General features: G+C 41.9%; 1 protein-coding gene across 5 annotated transcripts in view; it reads right to left on the reverse strand.

The window, feature by feature from the left end:
* The window catches only part of Rapgef4 (Rap guanine nucleotide exchange factor 4), a 214962-nt gene that overhangs the window by 17164 nt on the left and 180000 nt on the right, over nt 1-17798 (reverse strand). For all 5 annotated transcript variants that reach the window (XM_076866656.2, XM_076866655.2, XM_076866657.2 and 2 more), the window contains 8 exons: nt 16197-16285; nt 15334-15364; nt 15036-15114; nt 13699-13845; nt 11852-11949; nt 6907-7032; nt 6318-6496; nt 3348-3438 (listed from right to left, as the gene is read on the reverse strand). In XM_076866656.2, coding sequence (XP_076722771.1) covers nt 3348-3438; nt 6318-6496; nt 6907-7032; nt 11852-11949; nt 13699-13845; nt 15036-15114; nt 15334-15364; nt 16197-16285 — 840 coding nt within the window. The remainder of the gene's footprint in view (nt 1-3347; nt 3439-6317; nt 6497-6906; nt 7033-11851; nt 11950-13698; nt 13846-15035; nt 15115-15333; nt 15365-16196; nt 16286-17798) is intronic.

Genomic DNA, 17798 nt, shown 5'->3' on the forward strand with positions numbered 1-17798 from the left:
TGCTCTATGCTTTTCCACTTGGACATTTCTTCCACGTAATTTCTCTGCTTTGCTAAAACATAAAATTGATAGCTCTATCAATATGTTGATTTCTCCTGTTTATTGGTTGGCCTGAGACTCAATACCATCCACTGTACCTGCAGATCTAAGCAGTTCATCAATACTGGATTGTCTTTCAGCTTATTGGCTCCTGCTTTGCTTGGGTCCTGAGTTTTTAATAAAGCTGGACTTTTGTCTTTGAACAGAGCCAAACCAAGATGGAGCAGCCTGACATGTTCCCCAAGCAGAGTCGGGAAGCATGGACAAGTCCTGGGCCCAGAGATTCCTGACTCAGCTCTGCTCTGCCCAGCAAAATCTACCTTCAAAACATTCACCAGTCAGGCCTCCACAATCCCCGGAAAGCTCCTCTCCTCTCTTCCTCTCTTGTGTTCAAATCAGTTTGTTATAGTCGCATTTAAACATCTGTAAAAATCTTATTTTATTTCATACAGTCCAAACTCATTTTCCTGGTATCAATTTTTTAGTTTGGTTTCAGGAAAACCTGATGTCGTTACTTGGGCTATTTAGAGGTCTAAAAACTGTCTGGGCATGGAGGGGTGCTAAGATCTTGTGCAAAGTATCCCAATTCATCATGTTGAATGATTGGGACATTCTTAAAATTAGAACTTTTTGCCAGGTGCAGTGGCACATGCCAGAGGCTCAGGAGGCTGAGGCAGGAGAATTGCAAGTTCAAAGCTGGCCTCAGCAAGTTAGCAAGGCCCTAAGCAATTTAGTGAGACCCTGTCTTTAAACAAAATATCCAAAAAGAGCAGGGATGTGGTTCAGTGGTCAAGCACCTCTGGGTTCAATCCATGGTACCAAAAAAAAAAAAAAATTGGATCTTTTCTGATTAGACCCAAATATCTGTGTATATAGTACATTTTGGGTTAGACCTCTGTCATTCTTGTTCTTTCTTTACTTAGCTGGCTTTTAGGTTCAAGGATATAGGACACGTGCTAATATAACATTTTGTGGTTTTTCAATACTATTATTTATCCACACTCTGAGCTTCAACAGCAGTATCTCTATAGGGGCAATTTTGCCAACCCAGGGGATATGCAGTAATGTCTGCAATTTTTGTTGTCACAACTGGGGAGAGGTGTGCTGAGAAATGTTATTGAAATCGAGTGGGTAGAGGCCAGGGAGGCTGCTGAGCATCCTATGGTGTGCAGGACAATGCTCCATGATGAGGATGTGTCCTGCTCAGACTGTCAATAAAGCTCAGGCTGCGACACCCTACTGCAGATGATCATCTCACTGGCTTCATCTGGGACGCTCTTTGCTCTCTGCTGGGAACCCCTCCCTTCCCTCCACCATGTGGCTTAGCTCTACTCCCTGTGTTGTTCTTCCACTGTTTTGCACACCTGCTGGAGCTCCTGGGGGTGAGGGGCTGCTCCTCACACGGCTTGCATGGCCATCACCTATGCACTGGAGCTGTCTGGGAAGCCCTTGGGACGTTCTCACAAAATACAGGGAGATCAACCCAAATCAAAGATGCTCGTGAATGAAAGCTCTTCCTATCGGACTACACAATTACATTTCACCTTAAAAAAGAAAGGTTTATGAATGATGAAAGCCTCATCTTCTCTTGTCAGTGACACACAATGATGAAAATAGAAGCTCAGAGACACAAAGTACTCCTATCCCTGGTGGAAACTAGAGGACTAGCCAATTAACTATCTCCTTTTGCCGACCATGGACTGGCCAATTAGTTCTGTTCTTTTGCTGGCTGCACCCTCCCCAGAGGCCTCCGGTTTTTCTTTTCCGAGCAGGAGAGGGACTCAGTTAGTGTTTCCCACATGCTATGGTCTTACTCCCTGCTATTATGTGGCACCTCCACCAGGCCTCCCTGGACCCCCATGAGGCTTTATGCCTCTTTTATTTTTCCCAATCAACTCCTTTGGACTCCTTGCAGGGATTAGAAGCTGGAAGTAGATTGGGGAAGGCAGGCTGGGGAGAGCAGACTATCTGAGGGGAACCCTAGGTCTCTAAAGATCCCAAGAGCCTTGGGCTATAAGACAGGGGCGGTGCGCAATGGCTTCATTGCTTAGATTTGTTGGCGGCTCTAGCTCTGTCCTTTTGCTAGCTGGAAGATGATACAGCTGCGTGGCATGCAGGCCTCACCAATTCCCTCATTCCTATATTCAGGGCATGAGCTGCTGTGTGCTGCATCTGCCTGGAATTTTAAGAGAAACCCAAGACAAGAAGGACTTGTGAGGACCTGCCCTATAAACAATGGAAACATTTAGGAGGGACAGAGAAAGAAAATAGTTTCAAGAAGGAAATAGGGAGGAAAGTAATTTCAAAGGAAACATTTAGAGATGCAGACAGCTGTCTTTAAGCACCATTGCAAATTGAGTCTATTATAGACTCCTTGCCCTCTTTTTGTGTCTCTCATACTTTTTTTTTTTTTTTATTTTTAGTAAGAATCTATTTTTGTGTGTATGTTCTATTGGAGATGAGTGTTCCTTTCAACTGTATATCACATGTAAGAGGTCAAGCACATTTTGAGCACTAAGCCCATGATAAATGAAGATATTTTTGAACAACCAAATATCAACAAACCACTCATCCTGTTTGCTATAGAAATTCATGGCACACCTGCATAACTTTTGCCCCAAACAGAATCCCAGTCAATTGTTGCTCCTCTACAGAGAGAGAAGTCTGCCAGGTAGTTAAGAGATGCTTAGTGCTCTGCCACTCTAAGCAGTTGGCCTCTGAGCTGTTTCTCCCAGGAGCAAAATGATGACTTGGGTAAACATGAATCTTTTGTCCTCCTTCAGTCATAGGTAAGACTTGGGACAAAAGCAATAAGCAGAGTTTTCAGAGAACAATGGAATCTACGGCAAAACCTTTGCAAGTCCTCTAAGCAAATGGTGTTCCTTCATATTATACCTATGAACTGGACTTCTTATTATTTACATTGTGTAGATCAGGAAGCTGAGATTCTCCCATGCCCTTTCCCACAGAGAAAAGGATGATATCTTTTTAAAGTCTCATTCTGTCAAAACTGGAAAAAGGAGACAGGCCATCTGCCTCCAAAGGTCCCAACTTTTACATTACTATACCAGAGTGAGTGATATTTCTAGAAAAAAAGCCCATTGGTGAGCCTGCATTTTTATTCTTTAAAAAAATTTTTTAGTTGTAGATGGACACAATACCTTTATTTTATTTATTCATGTGGTGCTGAGGATGGAATCCAGTACCCCCCACACGCAAGGCAAGCGCTCTACCACTGAGCCACAACCCCAGCCCTGTGTTTTTATTCTTAAGGTAAAAGTCACAGCTGGATCTCAGCTGAAGCTTACCTCCCACGTTAGTGCCAAGCGGCTAACGGCAACATTACTTAGTCCCATGACGATGGCAAAAAAGGAATTCAGATTTCTGTATTCCTTACAGCTGAAACACAAGAGAGATGAGTTTGAGTAAAAATGCCATTTTTTGGTCAGATTAAAAAAATATTAGAGTTCTATTTCTGATAGTCATCAATATTCTTTAGGATTCCTTTATGTGAATGAGCAATAATAGATTTGGTGCACTGTATAAGTTCCACTTGGGTAACCGCATTCTGTTGTTTGATTTCTCCCTGTCATTTTAGGAAGTTGATGGTTTTGGCCAAAGAGGTAGAGTTTTGAGAAGTAATTTGAAGACACTTCCCCTGGAAGTTGTTATAATTTCAAATTTGCTAAACGTCATGAAAGACCTGAGGAAAACATCCTAGGGGACAGGAAGCAAAAAAGGAAATGTCCTTGGAGACTTCCAGACCTTTAGCCTGAGGATGGACACCTTCCCTGGCAGCTGGAGTAGGGCTAAGAAGCCATAATGCTGCAGTCACCTGCCTTCCACCTGCCATGCAAATGCTTCTCAGGTGTTGAAAACTACCAAGTTTTAAGGCATGATCCCAAAGGAATAAATCTCAGAAGTGTGAATGTGAGAAGTGACCTAAACAATTGATGACAGGTGAACCTTTTCCTGACATCAAAGAAGCTGAGCATTTTAAATCTGTACTTGTGCTACTATTAGCTTTTAAGAATATATACTTGGGGAGGAAACATGTGGAACAAGTCCAGAAATTCTTATTAAAATGGTGATATCTAGGCCAGGCACTTGGCTTAATTACCAAAAAAACAAAAAACAAAAGGAATCTCAACTTCTTCATACAAGGTCCCTGAAAAGGGAAAGAATTCATTTTGCAATATGCATAAAACCTTCACCTTAAATCAATTTGGCTATCTAAGTTTACTAGTTCCTAGTTAGATCCTGTTTGGATGAACATTTTTATAAAAGGCAAGTAAATGATTGCATTTGCTACCTAGTTTCTTCTTGCAAAGGTAGCAACAGTAATTCTTCAATGGTCTGAGTGGAAATGGGAATGAATATAGAGCCGCTAGAATGTGTCTGTTTCATGAGAAGGCCAGCAAGGTCTCATGGTGCTGGGGTAGTGGCTTCCAAGTTATTTGGGAGACACCAGGACTGAAGGCAGAGAGTGCAGTTATTTGTATTTGCTTTTGTCTTGTGTCTGATCTTGAAAGAATAAATGCTGGGTTGTAGACCTGTGGTGACTTCATCACCCATGGTATGTCATCAGATTTCTCCACACCTAAGTTTCCTTTAGGAATCAAAGGAAACCACCACCTGCCTCCCCTCTCCAACTTCACAAAGTTCTGGACAGGACAAAGCTTGAATATATTGTGGTTCTCTAAAAACATTAAGTAGGACAGACACCACTGCCACCAGGTTTCCATCTCATTCTTGCAGATCTTGGAGCAATGAAAGTCTACAATCTTCTCCAACTGGGCTGTGAACAGCTCCATTATAGGACAGCAAGCTCAGCACAGGGCTTAATAATGGTTAAGTAATGTACACTGAAGGCCGGGTCCACCCACTCACTCACAATCAGAAGGAAGCAGGGTAAGAAAGGAAAAATCATGCCAAAAAAAAAAAAAAAAAAAGATTCTTGGTTTTTTTTTGAGGGGTTCTTCTTTTTTGCCTCTGTAAAATAAAAGGATTGAGCACCAAAGGGTTTTCTGCATCCTCACATTTGTGTATAGACCGACTCTTTCCCTTGCTGCATTTGACATTGCCAGGCTGAGGTGAGAGAGAATGTGCTCCTCATGATGGGAAAGCACACATTGTCACAGTTTCCATAATCCACTCATTCCAAACACGTGAAGGCATTTGTTCTTTGCAATGAGGCTGTTCACGCTCCTGGGGAGTGTGGCTATGTTCTGAACCAGAAATGCATATGCAACGTTCTACCAAATCGTTTTCTTCAAACAGCCAGATTTTCCAAATGAAGAGATAGCAGAATTTGAATCCAAGGGATCTGGTATTTTGTCAAACCCTTGAATTTCTGGCAAAATAATTCAAGGCACTTGGCAAGCTGCTGTCTATAAAATATCGAGCAGCCTTTATGTCTTTGTTTAGCCCTGGGAATCAGACACCGTATGGGATCTCAACTATTTGGCTCAAGAAAATTGCCTGGCTGGGGTCATTTGCTCTCCCAACCTCCCTGTGCTTGAGTTCTCCCTGCTTTTAGAAAGGAGAGGAGTCTCACAGCCACAGGCCACATTTAGCTTTTTATTTTTAGCACTGTGGTGATACCAAAAACATGGAAGTAAACAGGAGGTTGTCAGGCATATCTAAATAGCCAGGGAAGATTAAATTCATGTCAGGGAGAAATCTAACTGGCCCCTGCAGTAAATAAATTGTTTCCCACGAAGTGCTGTTAAATAGAATATTTATAAGATGTTTGCTTTTTCTGATGTTTATGGAGATGATTTTCTTGTACCAGGTTAGCTCGCCTTCATGCATTTTACTGATTTTATTCTAGCTGAGCTGGATGTGCTGTTGTACTAGCATGCTCCACTGCCCTCTCCTGGTGAGAATGTATCATGCTGGACATTGATTTCAGGAGCCTCTTGAACGACTTTGTGCAAAGCAACTTTGGAAGAACCAAAGAAGATAAAAAAAATTCTGAGTAGTTCAGAACAAAGGAAAAGAAAAAAAAAAAAAAAAAAAAAGAAAAGGTCATCGTTTTGACTCTAGAATTAATGCTGAACGATGCAAATTTATATAGGGATGTCAATTATTATAAAAATTAGGAGAAATTCATTTTTCTTTTACAAAAATTCAGTTATTTGTGAGCCCCTAATGGCTGGTCCTTGTGCACAAGGAGTTCCTATGTTCTGTTTTTCTCTTTTGAGGTGTAGTCTAAGAAAACCAAATGAAAACACAGCTCAGAGATTTTGTTCTCTTCCCAAGTTAAAGATACTTACTGGGCTGCAATCTTAATAAATTTTTTTAAGAGCTGAACACGTTTGCTGAGCTGGGAACAAAGGCAAATCTCAGTGACAACCCAAAACTGAATTTCATTAAACCTCCTCAGGAACAAATCCAAGTTTGCTGTGGTCTTTTTAAAATTATGCCTTCCAAATGTGTGATAGATTAGCTCCAGCTAGAACAGAAAGGAAAACAATTTCACTTATTTGTTTTTAAATCAAAACACCAGCCAGCCTGGCTTCTCCAATTTGTTCTATTGGTCAGCAAATGTGAATTCAATCACTGACCCGGATGCGACATGCCCTGCAAATATGAAGGGCTTCTATGATGCCTGTTAAATACATAAACATAAACTAGGTGTTACTGGCTTAATAGACTTAGAAAGACATAGCATACGTAACATAGCACCATAAAAAATTTCCTTTGATATTTAAAGACTTCATAACAGGCATTATTTATAAACACAATATGGAAAAAAAAAAAACCTGTCATGTGGCTTCCATATGGCAACACATGTTAATACACAGAGTTGAGCAAGGCCAGGGGGCTTCATTCAAAGTCGCTATTGCCTCTTGGGCACCTTACCTCATGCACACAGTTGAAGAGTTCCCAATCATAAATTGTCATCTGGTAGGCTAAATCTTTGGAGCTCATCAGTTCAAAGGTTCCCACTGTTCCAACTGTTGGACCTTCTTGTTCTGGTAAAGGAGTCTGTGGATGATAATGCAAAAATATCTCAGAATCTCAAAACAGACAAAAGCATAGTGCTGAATATTTTCAGGAGTTTTCTGAGGGCAAAGGATTCTGGAAATGTTTCCAAGAATATCTTGAAACTTTTACTCAAGAGAAAAATGCCATTACTCTTAATGCTACTTGCTTTGGTGTTGTCTCTATGGTACCACCATAATTAGAAGCCATTCCACGACTGAAAAATGTGGACCCCAGCAAATAAGATTCAGTGAAGGGTGACTTGAAGAGGTTCTCTTATTGCTGGGTCTGGGAGGTCCTTAGAAACTCTCCTCTTTCCCTGGTAAAGATGGATGAAGTTTTGGGAGACTTTCCCCCCTCCTATTTCCCACTGATGCTGTTATGAAGGGATCTGTCAGGGCAGTTTTAGACTTTTATCCACAGTGCTCCTTACTGCTGCTGGTGACTGGTCAAATCACTGTGTCTCCATCTTCAACACACTGCCTGGGGCAGCGAGGTGGAGAGTGCAGGGAGCTGAGGTCACATACAATGTCCCATTCCTCTAACCCCTGGCATTTGGGAGACTGAGAATGATATTCACAGGGTTGTACTGTTTGGAGCTACACATTAACATACCAAATTGCTACTTTCTGGAAGACCCTCGGTCAAAAGTTTCCATCTACTTACTTATTTCATTTTTCTTTTGTGAAAAATGATCTAAAATTCTTTTCCTTAGAAAGAAAGGATACAGAGACAAAAGAAATATATATACAATGCAGTAGATACATTACAAAATAACAAAAGTGAATAAATATTTCCCAATATGATGCTAACCATATTAATATATTAAATATTTGTATATTCAATATTCATATCAGAAGTACTGATGTTTGTTATATGTTTTATCATCTTCATCATGATCACCATAAACACTATATTCTATAAATAACCTCTACACTAAAGAAATTAAATGTTCAGTAGGTAGGTGGTCCCTGCATCTAAGAGGCTAAAGCCTAAGAGAACATCAATCAAATTCACAGTGTAAAAGAGTCAGTCCTGACTAGCAAGCACAACACTGCACATGGGTACCTTCAGCTGCTGAGCTTCATTTACACATCTAAAGAAATGGAAATACAAACACACAGGACTCCCAGGTACAGAGATAAACAGGTGGGGAAACCTGAATGAGACTTTTAAAGTTACTGGATATTTGCAATGAATGTGTGGCTTGAAAAGGTTCTTGGAGGAAGAAGTTTGGCTTTGAAAGATATAGCAGACCCACTCCAGTGGATTAGAAGAGCAAGCTTTCCCCTGAGTATTTAGGATGATTTACTGTATGATGAAGGATGACCAGGAAGGCATGAAGGTAGGGAAGCCATCAGGGGAACTGCTTGGCAGGAGCAGAGGATAGGGGGACAAAATGGACAGCTTGAACAGCTTTTAGAAAGTCCTCTGAGGAATGGATTAATAATTCAGACATTGGAATAGACTAGATCATAGACCAGGTGAGTGTCAGCTTTAGAGAGCAACAGACTAAACATCAACCCACTGTAACTACAGAGACTTGGACTGATCCCTTAATCTCTTGACTGTTTCTAGCTCTAGTACATTGGGCCATAATTCCTTAGTTGGTAAATTGGGGTCTGAATCTGTAGGCTTCTTAAGAGGCTTTGGTGGGAATGATTTAAATGCAACATATAAACACCAGCAGACAGGGGGTCCTCTCCCAGATTAGTTCACTTTTCAGAAGGGCTATAAATTTGCAATACAGATTTTCAGGAAAGTGTGATCAGTACACCTGGAGTGTTATCCCTGAATCACTGTATGCAGGGAACAGAGAACAGGAAGGCAGGACAATGACTCCAAGGTTCTAAAACAGGGACCAACTGGAAACTGATGGAAAAGTAGTTCATGGAAGCCAACGAGGACAATGGTTTCCAAGGCGGGGAGGCCTTAGGTAGAAACGATAGGGAAGAGTTTAAATTCCAGGTCTTAGGACCACCTTTCAGGTGAGACTGGCTCTCTACATTCTCCTTTCCCTCCTGCAGCTGCTGCTGTGGACTCAATCCCTCTGCTCCTGTGTGCAGCACCCACACTTTGCGCTTGCCCTCTCCCTGAGGTTCAGAGACTCAGTTTACCTAGCTGCCCACTGGTTCCACCTGAGGCTTTATAGAGGATAAATTAACCCAACATCTCCCAAGCAGATTACAGTAATAAGAAAGATGCCAAAGTATGCTGATCTGTCATCCCTGTCTCCCTTCACAGAGTAAGAGAAAGCTTTGGAGACTCTCTACTTTGATTTGAGTGGGGAGGGCTCACCAAGTCGCCCTCTTTCTTGGCAAAAGGCAGCTGACCCCTTCCTCCGGAGCTCACTGACAAGGTGCTCCCAGCAAGCTGCTTCTCTCTCAGGAGTGGGGGAATTTTCAGGCTGACCCTGGGCTCTTTGGGAAGCATCTCAGTGGGCCAATTTCTCATAGATATTCCTGTGGAGGCTTCCTATATGAGGCACAGCAGAGCTTCCGTCAGGGTTTGCACTGCACAGACTGTGCGGAGCTCTGTGATGATATTTACTACACCCCTGGATTCCCACTGGTTACGCTGTGAGCTCTCTGAGGTACATGGACCATGATGGAGCCTTCTTTGAGACCATCCCAGAGCCAGAATCATCCACAATGGCTGTGATGATACAGTTGGTACAAAAATCTAAAGAACCAGTGAATGGATCAAAAGCAGAGCCAGATGACAGCATAGTGGGATTTATTATAATCTGCTTTGTACTACATTTAAACTTATATAAAAAGTCAAGAAAGGAAAGCTCCAGAGTCCAAGCCCTTAACCACTAGGCTAAATGCCAACACACTTCTTAATTTTAGATAACAATATTTAACACTAACACTTATTCTCTTCAGGCTCCATGGGTTCGTCTCCTCTCCCTAATTTGACTGTTAACTGTCCTAAGGACAGAAGTGCTGGGGCACTTGTCCTCTTGGACACAGAAGCTAGCACAGCCCTGAGCACAGAGCAGACACTTTGTAAGTATGTGTGGATAGATCAAAGGGTTTGGACGACATTCTGTACTGCGGAGTCATCCCCTACATAACTCTTCCTAGAAATATTGTCCTCCAAGGAAAACTTCAGCAAGCTAGAACAGGAACCCCAGGGCTCTGGCAAAGTGGCCAGTAAGGTTCCCTACTGTGAGCGCAGTGAATAGCAGAGCACCCACAGGGAAGAAGTTCCCGTCTAGGGTGCTTGTGGCAAAGTACATTCCTTTCACCTACTCAGGACTTAAAATGGAAGATAAGCAAGGACTAAGAACTTGGAAAGCTGCAGGATTGTGTGCAAATAAACAGAGGCTTAAAAAGTTTAGTACATGCCCCACAGGGAGCTGGAGACAGTCCACATGTCTATCTATGCCCCACATCGCTGGACTCTGCAGCCAAGAGCCAGCTAGCAAGAGAGGCCCTTGCACACTGCGAGGTAAACATGTCACACAGCATCTTCCATAGGGTCCCAGTGAGACCGGCTTTCATTTCCAGGAGAGGAAGGGTGACTCATTTGTGACATTTTTTTCTTATCCCTCAGTGTTGGGAGATATTTATTAAGAAACAATGAAGGTGCTGCTGGAGCTATAGGTCAGTTGGTAGAGTGCTTGCTTCACATGCACAAGGTCCTAGGTTCAATCCCCAGCACCACAAAAAAAAAAAAAAAAAAAAAAAAAAAGAAACAATGAATGCAGAGGAAAAGCACATGAGCTGATTCTGATCTTCTGGTGCTGATGGCTGAGGAAAGTGGAATGGTCAGTAAGGTTCAGGATGGATAAATCCCATGTTTGTGAAGTTCTCCAAAGAAATACATGATACTGTAAAAATGACTTTCCCCAAATCAGAAATCAGAATCATAATTAGGGAAAATAAGCAATAAAATTCCAAAGAGGAGATTTTTTTTCTTTTTCTTTTTCTTTTTTTTTTTTGGTGCTGGGAATTGAACCCAGAGCCTCACACATGCTAAGCAAGTGCTCTGTCAAACCACCAGTCCAAGATTCTTGAGTTACCTAAAAAGCTGATTTGGTTAAACTTGAAACCTATTTATATACTCTTAGGGTATTAAAACATCTCCCTGAAATTCCATACAGCTTACCTCTCATGTAGTCCTTCCCTTAGAAGGGAAAGCCCTGTGTGTCCAAAGTCCAGGAAACTAGTTTCTCTACTCTCTGAACTGGTGTTGTAGACTTTCTAAGATATTTTAACAGCTACTCATTCCCATGCCTAATTTTTATAGGATAAATAGAAATGAACACATAGTTTTGTTCATGGAAAGTTACGTGTGGCTGGGAACAAATGTTTTGAAGACTTAGGGAAGGGTTCTGGCCTCTGGCATTCCCTTTACAAGGCAGAGAGAACACTTCCAGGAAACAGCATTTCTCTTGGGTTGAGGATGGCTTTGCCACAGTGCATTTCTACATCCCTCTAAGTGGCAATCTAAGTCTTACAATTAGCAACATCTTGCTCTTAACAAAGATTATTTTCATCCTGGTCTAAGTATTAGGATTTTTAACATTAATATTCACATCGAGGACATTTAAATGAAGTGAATGACAATGAGGAGTACAGAAAGCTGCATTCTGCCCCCAGAATGGCTGCTCAGCTAATTTCCACAAACAAAAATCTAAAGCTCAGTGCATCGCAAACGGAGACCTGAGGCTTTCCCAACAGGCCTCAGTATAGAACAAACCAAGAAGCCTTCAAGATATTTTAGCACCCAGGTTCAATGTGACCATAAAAGGAAGCTCCAGACAGGCTATTCTGATTGCAGATGTGGCTCCAAGGAGGCCATCCACACCTACCAGGGAATCGAATTGCTCTCGCGGGCAAGCAAACAGGCGTCCATTAATGGTGAGCGTCGTAAATACCGAAACATCATTAGGTTTGAGCACCACCTTTTCTGTGAACATAAAAAGCATGAGATTGCCTATTAAATACATCTGAGAATTGCCGCACTGCCCTAATCACACCAACAAATTGCCAGCTCTGTGAATTACCGGAACACGCAGAGCGACTGCATAAAATGCAAGACTGAAAGGACCCACTGAATAAAAACGACACGGCTTTCACACAGCTACGCGACACTCAGGATGCCATCAGAAATGACCACACAACAGGAGTCGAAATACCTGAGGGTCAATTCACCCAGTTCTGTGCTGTAGCTGTGATTATATATAAAAACTGCACCAGCCATTTATATAACAAGTTATGTTTCTAGATGGTAATAAGGCCCAGCACTTAGGAGATGGGAAGATAACTTTTAGAAAACTTAGAGGGTTTCAGAAATCCCACATGATTTTAGTTGCAAAATGTATTATTATTATTTTTTCACATATTCCCTAATTTGTAGGGCAATAGCATTAACTACATTCAACCACTTGCTACATTTTTTAAAAAAATCAGTTCTCTTAATAAATAAATATTTATTTAGCATTTATAATGTGCCAGACACTGCTTCGGGCTCTGGGGATACAGAAGGAAACAATATGGAAAAAAAAAAACAGCCCAGTCCAGGAAGATCTTATAGCATAGAAGGGGATGCAGACAAGGAATATGACAGATGAGAAGTGACCAGGGAACAAACTATAGCTTGGAAGGGCTAGGAAATACTGTTGGGGAGTGAACAGTTTAGACAGGCAAGAAAAAGAAGGAGAGGTCTCAGTGAGACATTTGGTAAAGATCTAAAGGAAATAAGGAAGAGCCCAAGATAGCTACAGGAAGAATGTGACAATGGCATTGGCAGGGCAGACATCCTGGACCTGAGTGGCTCGGGCAGGAATGGAAGGGGCTATCTTGGGAATCCAACATGCATTTTAAAATCCTACACCAGTGGACTCATTTGCCTTGATACAAGGTAGAAATGGCTCCACCTATTTCTGAAGAACCCCCTTCCCGCAATGGTTACAAATCATTACTCAGGAAATTAACCTCCCCTTTCCTCTCTTTGGCCTCTTGCTGCACATGCCTGCCTATTCCTAAGACTCCTGCCAGCATGGAGCATCCCTGTTTATTTACTGTCTATCTCCTCCCTGATGGGGGAGCAATTCAGTGACACAGGCTATGTCTGGCTCATTCTGTCCTGCCTTAGCCATGCTAAGTACACACAGGACAGATGAACACATGGCATTTCAGGAAAGCATAGAGTGATCAGGGACAATGAGAGAAATTGTAACCTGGGCGGCGGCTAAGGAGGAACCATCCATCATCAGCACAAAGGAACAAGTGTTAGACCACCACTAACCTTAGGCTTGGAGAAGTCTAGAGCCTTCAGTTGATTGGGCTAGATTCCCTATGAGGGCCCATGTTTCACAGGACTCTGAGACCTGCAGTTTTTTTTTTTTTTCCTTCTCTTTTTTTTTTTTTTTTTTTTTTTCAGGGTTTATAATGGAAGAACTCCAGGCTGACTTCCATGTACTTACAACTGCCTCAGATAAATCACTTTCCCTCTCTCTGCTTTACAGTGGCTACCTATAAGAAAGGGGATCTAGGCACTCACCCAGCCCATTTTTACCTATACTCTTTCTGTTATTTATGGGAGTACACACAGCCCCAAGTCACCTTTCCGGGTCACCCTGGGATGGCTATGCATGGTTTCTATTTAGGTGGCCCCATTTTGCAAAAGCACCAAATGCTAATGAAAGCTGTTTACCTCCTCCGGAACTCATCTTGACTACGATCAGGCCTTCTCCGGAGCCCAGTTTGTCCGCAACTGCACTGATGACTTCCTTCACCGAGGCAGCCACAGGCACCCGAATGGTGGTATAGGTGTGGTCCATGCAATAAACCTTAAACAACACTGCAAGGATAGTCAACAATGTGCTAAATTGGTCTCTGGAGTTCTTTTATTTATTTTTTTTCTTTTTTGCAATACTTGGGACTGAATCCAGGGCCCTGCCCGTGTTAGGTAAGGTCTTGGGAGTTCTTAAGAAATACCCAGTATTTGGCAAAATGTTAAGATGTCCTCCCAAATTTGCATCATCTGGTGTTTTGCTGTGGTGTTTATTTGTACACATCTATGCCTGTGCCTTCCCCCTTCCAAAACGGCTTACCTTAGCACTGGTCTAAGAATAGGGGCACATGTGGCTGCCACCCCCAATTTAAAAAGCAGCAGATATTTATAAAATACCCACAAATAGGTCATGGAAAAAATGAGAGGTATGTTTAGGCCAATGTTTTGGGTTTGCCCTTCTCCCCAGCCTTTCTTTTATATGACTGAGGAAGTGCTATACTGTGGGCTGATTATTAGATTACTGCTCCCCAGCATGGCTGGGGGAGCCAACATGAACATCTCTTGAGCTGGACTGCTTCTGCCTGAGGCCATTAGCATATGCTGATATTCTGCTTTTTTTGCTTCAGTGGGTTGCTCTTTGGGGGCCAGGCCACACAGCTCAGTTGGTAGTTAGCACAGTAGAAGGCATATGGCACTCACGGGCTCACCTCTGAACACAAAAATCCTGGAAGCAACTCCAGCTCCTATCACCCTTTTGAGTCACTCATAGATTATAAGGTTCATTGGTGACTTGAAAATTTTATTATTATAATTATTTATGGTTGTGATTCTTTGGAGAAATCTTGGCAACCAAACAACAAAGTTAGCACCCTCACCTCCTGCTAAGGAGGTTGGGTTCCAGGCCCGAGTGCTCTCCCTGGGAAGAAGCCCTCCTCTGCTGATAGCCCTGGTGTTACACCTTCTCCCAGGCATCTGCAATAGGCCAGGTGCCTTCCCACCTGCTAGTCCCAGAGGCTGCATGACATCTCAGCCCTAAGATAATCTCCATTTCTTTCACATGAAGGTGGCAGCTGGGGACACTCAGAGTCAGGGAAGTATAGACAAGCACCTTAGCACTGGGCACAGGACTTCAAGAACATAAATAATTGGCCTGCACAGGGGCACCTTCAAGAAGAGCTTTTCTGTGGGTTCAAGGAGATGATTCCAGGGGCATAATAAATAGCCTACACAAGCAGGAGTTGGAAGAGAATTCTCACCCTCATCAGAGCCACGGACAGGCTGGCGCTTCTGGGCCCTCTCATCGCTTGTGTTGAATTGTTGCAAAAGAACCTTGTGCTATAAAAACAGTAATCACAGGGAGTGCCATCAGGGGGACTGACCAGCCCATGCTAGCAACTCAGAAGAAAGGCATCTGAGAAACAATAGGAGTTAAGGAATGAAGAAAATATAGTTTTTATTTATAAAAAATATATCACTTTATACACTGTCATATAACGGGGGTTTGTTATTCTACAGGGAATAGAAAATGAGAGAATCTGAACTGATGCATCTTACCTTCTTTTGTGGAGCCTTTGCATCTTCTGAACTACGAGAAGTAGAAAAAGCACATTATTTAATACATTACTATTATTTTAGATTGCTTTACTTTAAAAAAATACTTTTAGTTGTAGATGGTCACAATACATTTATTTTATTTATTCATATGTGGTGCTGAGGATTGAACCCAGTGCCTCACATGTGCTAGGCAAGCACTCTACCACTGAGCCACAACCCCAGCCCCAGATGGCTTTACTTTTATATAAACTTTTATATATTTAGAAAATAATATCATAGAATCCCTTTGGGAGGCAACATGGGTCTCCCTCATTTTAACACTATCTTTGCTGTCAAAGATACTAGTTCTCATCACAGGCAGATCCTGGGCAGAACTGATTTTAGACACCAGGATTTCTAGCTTTCAAAGTCTATCTCGGAGAGCATTCTCCAATATTTAATTAAAGTAACAGCGTGTGAAAACCTTCTGTACACAAATATTTGCCATCAATAGCTCTGGCAGCAGAAAGTGAATTTTCCATCTAAGTAATTGTTCTCAAGCTTTCTTAAAATGCAACTGACCATTTTATTGCAGGGACCCACATTTATTGACCTGGACTATCCATATGAGGATCTCTTCCCTCTCAGGCTTCTTCGTGGCAGCACTCTGGCAAAGAAGGCAGCTGACCATAGTTTCAGTCTTTGTGTTCATCTGGCCTTATTGCTACTTGGCCCTGGGCTCCTCTGCTCAAATCATAACACTGGGTCTCTTACAAGACCATCTTTAACCTTTCTGCAGGCAAAGGACTTTTCAGAAGGTATTCTGATTGCAAGGCAGGCACTTACTTGATAGAGCACACCCCCAAAGCCAAGCCCTTCCTTACATTTGCTTGACAATCTTCTCCAACTCCGGGAGTTGCTCCTTGAGGGCAGCGATCATCCGGGCATCATCTGATACAGACACATAAAACTCCTGTAATTGGCAAAGGTCACAGGCTTTTAACAAGAACTGCAAAAGGGGCACACTTCTGTAGAGAGCAATTAAGACACGTCCCTATGTCCTCTGCCTCACTAGCATCACCAGACCATGATGGTTTCATGAACTGGAGAGAAAAAGGAAAAACAAACAAACAAACAAAAAACACTACAATAAGTTCAAGTTCAAAATTGCAAATGATAAAAAGTTTGGAAATAGCAGTGATGACTGCACAAAATGGAATGAATTGAATTATATACCTCAAAATGATTAGAAGGGCAAATTTTATAGTATATTTTACTACAATAAAAATAAAAATTAAAAAATAATTCAAAAGAATTATTTATATAACGCTGATGTAATACAATGTAGTGTGTTAGACAATTTTATAGTCTACACTTTTTCCCCTCAAATTTTTTTCAGGGAAATTTTATTATTCATTTTCAATGTTATCCTAGTATTTGTTGTTTATTTAACATTTACCACCCATGTGATTAATTGTTGGTGGTAAACTCAGGCATGGCCTCAGCACTGTACTGAGTTTATGCTGAGTTTGTGCCACCAACTTGGGACTCTACTGACTTCTTGGGAGCTAAGCTGATCACCTAGCAGCCCCAGCTGTGCCCTGCCCTGCTCAGGAGTGGTGGTCTTCAAAGTAGATCATGAGAGAATTACACAATGCAGGGTCACTACCGCCATGTTTCACCGGCAAGAAGGCCCTGTACTCCGCGGGGATGGTCCACTCCATTCCTTATGTTTTCAAAATACTATATCCACAGCCTTGAGGGACTTTCATCGTACATTCCCGCCCCCCCCCATGACAGAATTTAAGGAGAGAGAGGGAGCATGTTTTTCTTGGAGAATTAATTTTAGAACACACAGGCCATAAAGTTTTGAAAGAAGCCACACTGTCTTTCACCTACATAGAAGTAAGAGCCTTGATAAGTTTTGGAGGAGAGAGTACAGTTATCCCCCTACCCCATTCATGGTCTTGCTTTCCATTACCTGTTGTCGATTGCAGTCTGGAAATGTAAATGGAAAATTCCAGAAATAAACAATTCATAAATTTTAAATAATTTTTATTATAATTATAATTATTCTATTATTGTTCATCTTTAACTGTGCACAATCTATGAAAACTTTCTCATATGTATATATGTATAGGAAATAAAATAGTAGAAATAGGGTTTCTACTGTTATATATAACTAACTAATTAGAACAACAACAACAAAAAGAAATAGGGTTCAGTACTATCTGATTTCAGGTCTCCACTGGGGGTCTTGGGTCACATTCTCCATGGGTGGGAGGACTACAGTAGTCCACGACTCAGTGCCTAGGCCAGTGCTGTACTGTGGGGAAAGAACCAAAGAAAGGAAAAGGGCAGCTGAGCCCGAGCAGTGTTCACAAAGTAAACACACACCATCAGAAATACTGTATTGCCACCAACTTCCTGTGCTAGTAATTCCTTAGTAAAAATGTCTACTTCACTCAAGAACATCTACCACTGGA

The sequence above is a fragment of the Callospermophilus lateralis genome, chromosome 9, assembly GCF_048772815.1.
Source record: "Callospermophilus lateralis isolate mCalLat2 chromosome 9, mCalLat2.hap1, whole genome shotgun sequence".
Taxonomy (NCBI): Eukaryota; Metazoa; Chordata; class Mammalia; order Rodentia; family Sciuridae; genus Callospermophilus; species Callospermophilus lateralis.